At 45.2% G+C, this 10,391-nt stretch overlaps 1 protein-coding gene across 1 annotated transcript; it reads left to right on the forward strand.

Moving 5' to 3' along the window:
- Nucleotides 1–3,807: 3,807 nt before the first annotated feature.
- On the forward strand, nucleotides 3,808–9,930 carry LOC309652633 (sperm acrosome-associated protein 5-like). Its single transcript, XM_082446714.1, has 4 exons — nucleotides 3,808–4,032; nucleotides 4,457–4,615; nucleotides 5,857–5,935; nucleotides 6,040–9,930. Exons 1-4 carry the CDS (start codon nucleotides 3,855–3,857, stop codon nucleotides 6,137–6,139), a joined length of 516 nt encoding a protein of 171 aa, XP_082302840.1. The 5' UTR covers nucleotides 3,808–3,854; the 3' UTR covers nucleotides 6,140–9,930.
- Nucleotides 9,931–10,391: the final 461 nt, after the last annotated feature.

Raw genomic sequence — 10,391 nt, forward strand, 5'->3', positions numbered from 1 at the left:
GCCTGTCTTGAACCGCTAGGACATGAGCTCCACAGGAATTTGCTTAAGCACCTCCCGTATGCCAGGTAGTGTTCTAGATATTGGGAATACAGCAGGAGAGAAAACAGAACCAACCAAACAAACAAACATTATGGAGACAGCCTGGTTGCAAACTCCCACCTACCAGCCGTGTAATCTAGGTCAGGACTCAACTCCTCTGTGCTAAATTTCCTCATCTATAAAATGGGGGATAATGACAGCACCTACCTCGTTAGGGCTGTGGTGACAAATGAGCTGATAATTGTAAATGGTTTAGAACAATGCCTGGAACACAGCAAGTGCTGTGTAAGTGATGATGATGATTAAAATAAAATTAGATGTGTGTATGTATAGAACTTTTTTTAATAAGAAGAAAAAAATAAAAAGATGACCTGCAGGCTGCTTTGTGAATGACAGATTGCAGAGGGCAAGGGCGAAAACAGGAAGAACAATAAGGAGGCTCCTGCCAACAGGCCCAGCAAGTGATAATGGAGGCTGAGACCTAGCTCAGTATCTCCTGTGTGCCAGGCACTGTGTGAAGCACATGACATGACCTGCCTCAGATAGTCCCCACTTTCTGTGAACAATCCTGTGGTCCCACCCGTCTTGTTAGGTGAGGAAACTGAGTCCCAGAGAGACTAAGTAACTTGCCCAAAGTCACACAGTTTCCCAAGATCGGATCCTTAACTTCTACCCAATAACACTCTTCTTTTGTTTATTCAGTATTCCACAGAACTTCCAGAAAATATCTGAGGGTCCTCATTCCAGAACCATTAAAACTAGGCAAGGAATTTTTTTTTTGGGGGGGGGCCAGGAATATAGATGGAGCTTCCTAGCAGACAAAGCAAAGAGAGAAAGCAGGGAAGTAACTCAGGTCTCTTGCTCTCTTAAGGATCTCTGCCTTCTGGGTACAAAACTTGTCAACTCTCTTAATGCATTAGGAGGTGGAAAATAGGAGGGGCTGGACCTTTAGGGCCCCTGTCAGTCTGGCTTCTTCCATCCTGTAAACATAACTTCTCCGCCACCTTGTACACACATATATATACACACACCCCTGTGTGTAGGGGGAAATCCTATAGGGTTGGTGGGTGTTGGTGTACAGTGAGTTCCAGCTCCAAAAATATTCTGAGCCAGTGATACAGCCCTGCAGAAACTGTCCCAGGGTTCACAGTGCATATCCACAAGCTACGTGAAACCAGATTTTCTGCTGTGGAGCTAGGATGCCCACTCTCTGTCCTGGGCATCCTCTACCATCCATCCCTACAGGTACAAACTCATTCAGTGGCCTAAGCAGCAGGTAGCTAGGTGAAGGGGTGTGGAAAGCTGACAGGTAGCTGGTCCCACCACAGAATCTGCACGATGTGACACTCCAACCCAAAGGCCACCCCCACCTCGCTGGTGAGTCATTACAACTGCTCTTAAGATACATTTTCTCAAAACTGTGGAGTGTTGCTAATTGTAAGCAATCATTTTGGACCATAGGTAGCAGGTGAGTTTGGCAGAGCTACAGCATAGGAGCAGCCAGCTCTCTGGTGAGCTTGGAGCTGCCACTCTAGCCCTGCCTCCAAGAGAGGAATCCCCTTCCATCCTCTTGAAGCCATTGGTATTTAGGGTGGTATTGGTATGTGCAGCCAAACTGAATCCTGAACAATACATCAGACTTTTCTGTCCTGGCAGATGTGTCACTAAACAGAGACATGTGGGCCCAGTGGGGGCGGGGGGGGGGTGAATAAGGGTGAATGAAGGACAAATTGGGAATGAATGGGGGCAAGGAGAGACAAAGGGGGATGGCAGGGAGGTGAATGAGCAGTGGAGTGGAGTGAATGTGGGTAGTGTGGGGCAGAGTGAGGGAATGACTACGCATTCAATTTTGAATCAATTTAAGATTATGGATGAGACTGAGTAAGTGATGGGAAAATGAGGCACCGTCTAAGTGGCAAAAAGTGAAAGAGGGAGTGGACTGTGAGTGAATGGGACGCTGTGAAAGGTGGTGAATGTGAATGGGGTTGATAAAGCATGAGAGTGCAAGTCGATATGAGTACTAAGGATTGAAGTGTAAATGAATGATGGTTTATGGGGCACAGTATGAGTAAGGAGAGGTGAATTTAGGGAGAAAGTAGCAGTGAATGGAAGTCATGTGAGGCACAGAGGGAAGAATGGGGGGCACAAGGGGCAGAATAAGAGGAAACAGAAATGAATACATGGTAGAATGTGAATAAGTGAATCGGGTCAAGTTTGTTTGAGTGGGGATACTACGAGGGAGGAGAACGACCAGTGGTGAATGAGAGGCAGACTGGGATTAGATGGGGCAGGTAATGCGGGGCAGCGTTCCAGTAATGTGCAGAGATCCCAGTGGGAATCAGCCCAGGTGAATGAGCCAAAGCATGTGCGTGGATGGAGGTAATGTTGGGCAGAGTGAGAGGGGATGGAAGTAAAGAGCAGAAGCAGGTGAGGAATTGGGTATTGTGAGGCAAAGGGAGAGGGGATGAAGGTCACATGGCCCAAGGTGAGTAAAGTGGGGGAAATGGAGCCCGATGTGAGCAAAAAGTGGTAAATCCGAGGCAGAGTGTGACTGAACGAGGGTACCGCGAGGCAGAGTGGGAGCAACTCAACATGAATCGGGAGCAGAACAAGATTGATGAGTGGAAACAGGGGTTACATCGGGAGTGACTTTAAATGAATGAGATAATGGGAGGCAGTGAAGATTGAGAAAGAATGGAGGTGACCAAGTGTAGAGTGAGTATGTGTGGATAACTTGGGCTAGTGTTTGGGAGTAATACAATTTCAGGAAATGCAGGTAATATGGGAGGAGCGCTTGAGAGAATAGAAGTGAAGAAGGGGCAGAAATAGAGTGAATGAGGGAGGGAATGAGGCCCAGAGTCAATGAACAAAGGTGAAGGATGGGCCACGTGAGAGCGTATGGGAGTCATTTGATGCGGTGTCAGGCAGTGAAGGTGAAAGTAGGAAAAGAGAGTCTGGGAGTGAATGGAGGTGAAGAAGGAATAGGATGTGAGAGAGCTTGGGTAAGAGTAAGTAGAGGGTTAGGGAATTGCAGTAACACGAGGCCCAGTGTGAGTGAATATAGGTGGATAAGAGGCAGTGTAAGTGGACGAGGGAATAAAATGTAGAATGAGAACGGGGGTGAAAAAGCAGTAGAGTGAACATGTATATGTAATATGTAATGTGTAATATGTAAGGTGGGGCAGAGTCTGATTAAATGGGTGTAACATGGGGCAGATTCCAGTAAATGAGGGTGGAACAGAGCACACTAAGTGAAGAGAGGTGAAGGAGGTGCTGAGAATGAGTAAATAGAAGTAATGTGGAGCAAAGGGGAGAGCACAGTGGTCATATTTTATAAAGCATGAGGAATCCGAGGTGGTAGTAGGCATGGTGTAGTGACCAGAGCTGACTACTCAGCAGAGTGGGGGAAATGGAGGTGATGAGGGGCAGAATGAGTGGAAATGGAGGTAACCAAGTGGTAGAGCATGATTAATGGGAGTAGAGTGGGACAGTGTTAAGGAACGTAGGGGAATGTGGGCTGAGTGTGAGGTCTACTACCTGGGTCCTGTCTGTCCTTTTTGTGTCCCCAGCCCCTCTCTCCCTGCATCCCTTTCTGATATCTCTGGGTTTCTCCCTGTCCTTGTCTCCTTCCACCTCTGTGTATACATCAGTATCTTTCTTTTTCTTTGTGTTTTTAACAGAGCTAGCACAGGGGAAGATGGTGAGATGCCCAACCCTTTGGCTTCTCTGTTCCAGAATCTGTCACTTAGATCTTCACAGAGCCCAAAATTCCAGCATATCCTTAGTTCTGAGCACTGGAGGGTGAGTCTGAAGCAATGGGTCAGTTAGGAGGGCTTGTGGGTGTCATAATGCAGGCCTGGGACACTATGGTGGTGACCCTGGCCATACTGATGCCTGCCACTGTGGATGCCAAGATCTTCGAACGCTGCGACCTGGCAATGAAGCTGGAGGAGGCGGGCCTCAACGGCTTCAAGGGCTACACCATTGGAGACTGTGAGACTCGTCACCCCAAGTCCCACCCATGCCACGGGCCGCCCACCACACTCAGACCCAGGCCCTTCCCCTTTGCCATTTGTTACCTCCCAGGCTAGGGAATGATCCTCTCAGTCACTCTCTGACTATGATGAGTATTTTAACTAACTCTAGTTTCATCATCATTGCCTTCACAACCATTTACCCTCATCTCTACTAACACCGCCATCACTACCATCAATGTCATCACTGCTGTTATCACCACGAATACCATCACCACCACCATTACTGGTATCTCACCAGAATCACCAACATCAACCCCAAACCAAGATATTCACCCCCAACAACTAAGATGAAAACCATCCCTGCCCCACTCCCTCATCCTACCCTCTCCCCTATTCCCAAGACCCATGCCCATCTGCTACCTCCCCCCTCCCTGCCCCAGGGCTGTGCATGGCGCACTATGAAAGTGGCTTTGACACCTCCTTCGTGGACCACAATCCTGATGGCAGCAGTTCATATGGCATTTTCCAGCTGAACTCCGCCTGGTGGTGTGACAATGGTGTTACACCTACCCAGAACCTCTGTCACATGGAGTGTCATGGTAAGGCAGCATTGAGGACACCTTGAAGCCCTGCCTGGCCCCACTCCCCAACACGCAGAGGGCAAGACTGTCTAAGCCATAGCCTTGAGCAACAAGCAGAAAAATGATAGGGAAAGGAGCAGAGTTGCCTGGGCTGTTACAGACACCAGCCTGTATCCTTACCCAGATTGCACGGAGATGTTGTCTAGGTCAGGAGGACTCAGAGCTCCCAAACCTCACCTAGAATGGAGGCTGCCATTTTCTAGGACTCAGGAAACAATACACTTAGCTCCAAGTGGAATGGAGGGGGAAACTGTCCTGATTTGGGGTTGGGGTTGTCCAGGCCCTGAAGGAAGAAGCAGATATCTGTCTGTAGGAACAGAAACAAGGTACCTCTGTGCAGAAAGGAAAGAATTTTCCAGACAAGAGTGTGGTATTGTTGAGGACAAAATTGAATAGCAGTACAAGTTGTTCAGGGTTGGCCAAAATGGTGTTTGAGGTTGTCCAAGATAGGCCAAAATGGAGACTGTGGTTATTTGGGACCAGCCCAAGTGGAGGTTGAAGTTGTCCAAGTCCTGCCACAGTGACAGAATAGATCACCCAGGACTTGGCAGCTTGAAGGCTGAGGCTATCCAGGACTAGTCAACATAGTGGTTGAGATCATTAGTCAGAATGGCAGATAAGGTCATCCTCGTCTAGCCACCATAGCAGTTGATGTCATCTAGGACCAGGCACCATGGTAGCTGAAGTTGAACAGAACTAGCCAACATAGAGACTGAGGTCTCTTGTAACTAGTAAAAGTGGATGTTGATGTTATCCAGGACCTGACAACATAGTGTTTGAAGTTCCCAGGACTGACCAACCTTGCAGTTGAGTGGCTTCCCAGCCAGCCAACAGCCATTGCAGTTGAGATCATTCATAACCATACAAAATGACAGTTGAAGTCATCTGGAACTGGCCAACATGGAGTCTGAGGTTGTCCAGGACCAGCCAACATGGTGGTTGAGGTTACTCATAACTAGCAAACGTGACAGTCAAGATCACTCAGGATCAGTCAATGAGTTAAGGTTGTACAGAACCAGTCAACATGGCAGTTGATGTAATTCATAGCCAGCTAATAAGTGAATCAAGGTCATCTAGAATCAGGCAATATAGTGGTTGAAGTTATTCAGGCCCCAAGAAACCCAGAACCCCTTGTCCCTTCATACACTGTCACCCTGTCTCCAATACACCAGATTACTATATCCCTCTCTTCCTCCTAGAACTGTTCAACCGCCATATTCTGGATGACATCATGTGTGCCAAGCAGATAGCGTCCTCACAAAATGGTATGAATACCTGGTAAGTTTCATGGGGATGGCTTGGACTCTGGGCAGCCGGGATAGTGGCACTGCCACCCCATCAGCCTGTCCACTTCATCCTCCGTCTCTCCCTTCATTTCCCAGGGATTCTTGGAACCAGCACTGTTCTGGCCATGATTTATCTGAATGGCTCAAGGGGTGTCATATGTATGCAAAACCTTACACAACAGAAATTCATTCATGACTCAGCTTCCCAGAGATAGAGATTTCATTTTCCTTTCTGTTCTTTCTTTTGTGGATTTAACAAAGGATGATATATATAAACAATGCAAGAGACCCCTGATGTCTGACTCTCTTCATTTTTCCAATGCCTGAAGGTACCCCTATTCAATCTCTCCCTCCATATATTCAAAGCTCTAATCAGGGGACACGAGATCACTCAGGGTGGGGGTGGAGGATAATGTAGTGATTAAGAGCATAGGTTCTCCTGGGTTCAGAAACAATCTCTACCACTTACTGTCCCCAAGTTGCCTTGGGTGAGGCACTTAATTTCTTTGTGCCTCAGTTTCCTCATCTGCAAAATGAGGATGATAGTGGTAGTAACTATCTCATGGGTTGCTGAGAGAATTAAATGAATTAATGTTTGTAAAGCACATAAAGTGTTTAGTACACAAGACAATTCTAGGTCTGGAAATAGAAGGGTGGTGTGGGGAGGTATGAAAATTGGCTTCCCTTAAAAAGTATCACTCTCTGTTGAAGTAACTACAGGGTCTTTAATTAAGGTAGACACAGTCTCTTCAGGGGAAAATGGAATTGGTTTCAGCTTACAGAGAAAGCTCAGTGGGAATTAGGATTTTAAAGTATTCACATTCTCCCACATCCTCCCACATTATTACCATTCTAACTCTCAGCCCCCAACTCCTTCTTTCATGATCTGTAACCAAAGTTTCAAATGACAAACTGGAAATTTAGGCCAGGAATTCAATGGCTGCACAAGGTAATAATTATTTTTACAGAATCCCCGGGTTTCAGTCTATGTCTTGAGCAGAGAATTTAGGAATTTGAACTTGCCATTCTTTCTCTTTGTGCCGACCAGCCCCATTGGAAGCAGCCACCCCCGTGAGGAAGCAGTCCCTCACGTCCTTTGTACTCTTTGGTTGGGGTGGATATTCAACTACCCAAAGCCTTGTTTTCAGTGTTGACTTCATCCAGATAAGCACAGATGATCATTAAAGCAGTTATCTGCCACTGCATGCCAAGGAATGCCAGAGCCCCCTTCTTTAATGCCACCTGGATTTCCCCTGCCTTCAGCCCCAACCAGCCTAGATAACCAAATCTCACATTTCCCTGGGGTCCATAAAAGGTACCATCACTCTGGATACCAATTTCTGAATGAGATAGTTATTTATCAAAAGCAGCATAAATAAACTCTGGTGAATTTAAGTAAAAAGCAGATCTCCTAAAAGCCTATCAGGTAGCTCATAGTATTTCTGGGAAGACTGCATGATCTAGCTCAGACAGGGGGAAGGTCCACACAAAGAAGAAGCCAGGAGGCTTCCCTGGTGGTGCAGTGGTTGAGAGTCTGCCTGCTAATGCAGGGGACACGGGTTCGAGCCCTGGTCTGGGAAGATCCCACATGCCCGGAGCAACTGGGCCCGTGAGCCACAATTACTGAGCCTGCGCGTCTGGAGCCTGTGCTCCGCAACAAGAGAGGCCGCGATAATGAGAGGCCCGCGCACCGCGATGAAGGGTGGCCCCCGCTTGCCGCAACTGGAGAAAGCCCTCGCACAGAAACGAAGACCCAACACAGCCATAAATAAATAACAAAAGTGATTGTTTAAAAAAAAAAAGAAGAAGAAGAAGAAGCCAAAATCTTGAACGTAGAATAGGTTGGGGCAAGAATATTGGCATTATCAACTGTTGCTACTTCTGAAAACTGGATTTGATGCCCTAGTGTTTCCTTTACATTGTTCCGATTATGCATCCTTTCTAATAATTTACAATATTTATAGTATATTTATCATTGTTATTCCTTTAGTGGTTATCTTTAAATCTCTAATTTTATATCATTTGATAAACTCTTTTTTCCGTAGGTAGCACTTATTCCCCATTATGAGAGATGTCAAAGCAGCTGTTCTTCATAATAGACTGTATTAGGTTTTTTTCTATGAGAGTTTGATATTAAATCTGGACTATTTCCCTTAATATCATTCCCATGGGACTATGTTTATTGAAATCAATTAAATTGGGTTTCTCTTGATACCTGTGCCCAGATTTACCATGAGGTTTGGCTCTCATATATTCAAGGCTTCAAAGGACTGCAGTCTTGAACAACCTCTCTGATGTATAATGGTCATTCACTATACACCCATGATAACAACTACAGAGGCCAAGTATTTTGCACCAGGATCTTGGCTCTTGCTATTCCTTATGCCTGGAATGTTCTTACCCCCAGTATGGCTGGCTCCTTATTTTTAGAAAGACCTTCCCTGACCACCTTAGCTAAGGCATGATCCTTTCACCTCACCTTTTTCTTTTCCTTTCACATTTTTATGAAGGATTTTCCATTTTCAGTTCTTTTGCAAAGTTTCTCTTTTCTCTGAGTTCTTTAATCCATGATGAACTTTAACTTCTGGAAGGTTTTTCTTATATTCAGGAAAGCCATAGGGTTTCTCACCTATGTGGGTTCTTCGATGTAGAGTGAGTTTTGACTTCTCTCTGAAGGCTCTACTACACTTATCACATTTATAGGTTTTCTCTCATGTGTGAGTTCTTTGATGTATAACAAGATATGATTTCAGGGAGAAAGCTTTCTCACATACATTACACTCATAGGGTTTCTCCCCTGTGTGAACTCTCAGATGAATAATGAGATATGACTACTGGAAGAAAACTTTGTCATATTCTTTGCATTCATAGGATTTCTCAAATTTTTCTCCTGTATGAGCTCTCCGATGTAACATAAGATAGTACTTCAGGGAGAAGACTTCCCCACATACAGTACATCCATAGGTTCTTTTCTACTGTATGAATTCTTTGATGAGCACTGAGATTCAGCTTAAGGGTGAAGGCTCCTCCACAGTCTGAACACACAAAAGGTTTATCTCCTGTATGAGTTCTTTGATGTCTACGTGATTTTGATTTCTCTCTGAAGGATTTGCCACATTCATTACATTCATAGGGTTTCTCTCCTGTGTGTGTTCTCTGATATGTACCTTTTGATTGAAGGTTCTCCCACATTCATTACATTCACAGGATTTCTCTTCTGTGTGAGTTCTCTGACGTATAATGAGCTTTGTCTTTTCTTGGAAGGCTTTGCCACATTCGTTGCATGTATATGGTTTTTCACCTGTGTGCGTTCTCTGATGTATATGCAGTGCTGATTTCTCTCTGAAGGATTTGCCACATTCATTACATTCAAAGGGTTTCTCTCTTTTGTGCGTTGTACTTCTGATGTACACTGAAGCGTGCCTTCTTGTTGAAGGCTTTTCTGTATTCTGTGCATCCGTAGGGTTTTTCTCCTACATGAGTGATCTGATGAGCAATAGGAGTGAATTCTTGCTGAAAGTTTTTCTACACTCAGGAAATTAACAGATTTTCTCTCCAGCTTGAGTTATATTATGCTGAACAAAGAATGGGTTATGCTTATGACCTTTCCCACCCACATTATGGTCATGGGATTTCATTCCATTATTTTTCTTAAGCCTGCCATGAATTAATAATTTTCCACATACATTACATTCATAACATTCTGAGCTGCAAAGCCTCTATTATGACTGAGTAAACCCGAATTATCTTGAAAACTTTTCTGAGTCATATATACACGGAGTGTGTAATGAAGAAACCACCCCTGTGCTCTGAGGAAGTGGGTTTACAAATCCATTATATTCATGACCTCTCTCCTTAGTCAAATTTTTCTCATTAATGGCTGTAGCTTGCCTCAGGTGTCTGTTTTGGTTTTTCTGGTACCTCTCCAGCTGGTCAACTTTCCAGACTTCTAGAAAGAAGAATAATAAACCATACCGTGTGAATACACCTTTTTTTTTTTAATTTTACTTATTTATTTATTTATTTATTTATTTATTTTTGGCCGTGTTGGGTCTTCGTTTCTGTGCGAGGGCTTTCTCTAGTTGTGGTGAGTGGGGGCCACTCTTCATCGCAGTGCGCAGGCCTCTCACTATCGTGGCCTCTCTTGTTTGGAGCACAGGCTCCAGACGCGCAGGCTCAGTAGTTGTGGCTCACGGGCCTAGTTGCTCCACGGCATGTGGGATCTTCCCAGACCAGGGCTCGAACCCGTGTCCCCTGCATTGGCAGGCAGATTCTCAACCACTGCACCACCAGGGAAGCCCTGAATACACCTTTTGTCAGAAGCAGACCTTTGTAGGGTTGACTTTTATTTTCTTTTGACTAGATACCAGTCAGAAAGTAATTCGAAGCACATGTCTCTCCTATATGCTGAGCTTAAGGGGAAAGAAGCTCAAATTGCTCTAATAGAT

This window comes from Balaenoptera physalus (genome assembly GCF_965194825.1).
Source record: "Balaenoptera physalus genome assembly, chromosome: X".
NCBI classification, from domain to species: Eukaryota; Metazoa; Chordata; class Mammalia; order Artiodactyla; family Balaenopteridae; genus Balaenoptera; species Balaenoptera physalus.

Excerpts from the sequence above, each read along its gene's own strand:
- LOC309652633 (XM_082446714.1), top strand. The coding sequence starts at position 3,855 with ATGGGTCAGTTAGGAGGGCTTGTGGGTGTCATAATGCAGGCCTGGGAC. Across the intron at positions 4,616-5,856 it reads CTGTCACATGGAGTGTCATG|AACTGTTCAACCGCCATATT; the intron begins GTAAGGCAGCAT and ends TCTTCCTCCTAG. Across the intron at positions 5,936-6,039 it reads CAAAATGGTATGAATACCTG|GGATTCTTGGAACCAGCACT; the intron begins GTAAGTTTCATG and ends TTCATTTCCCAG.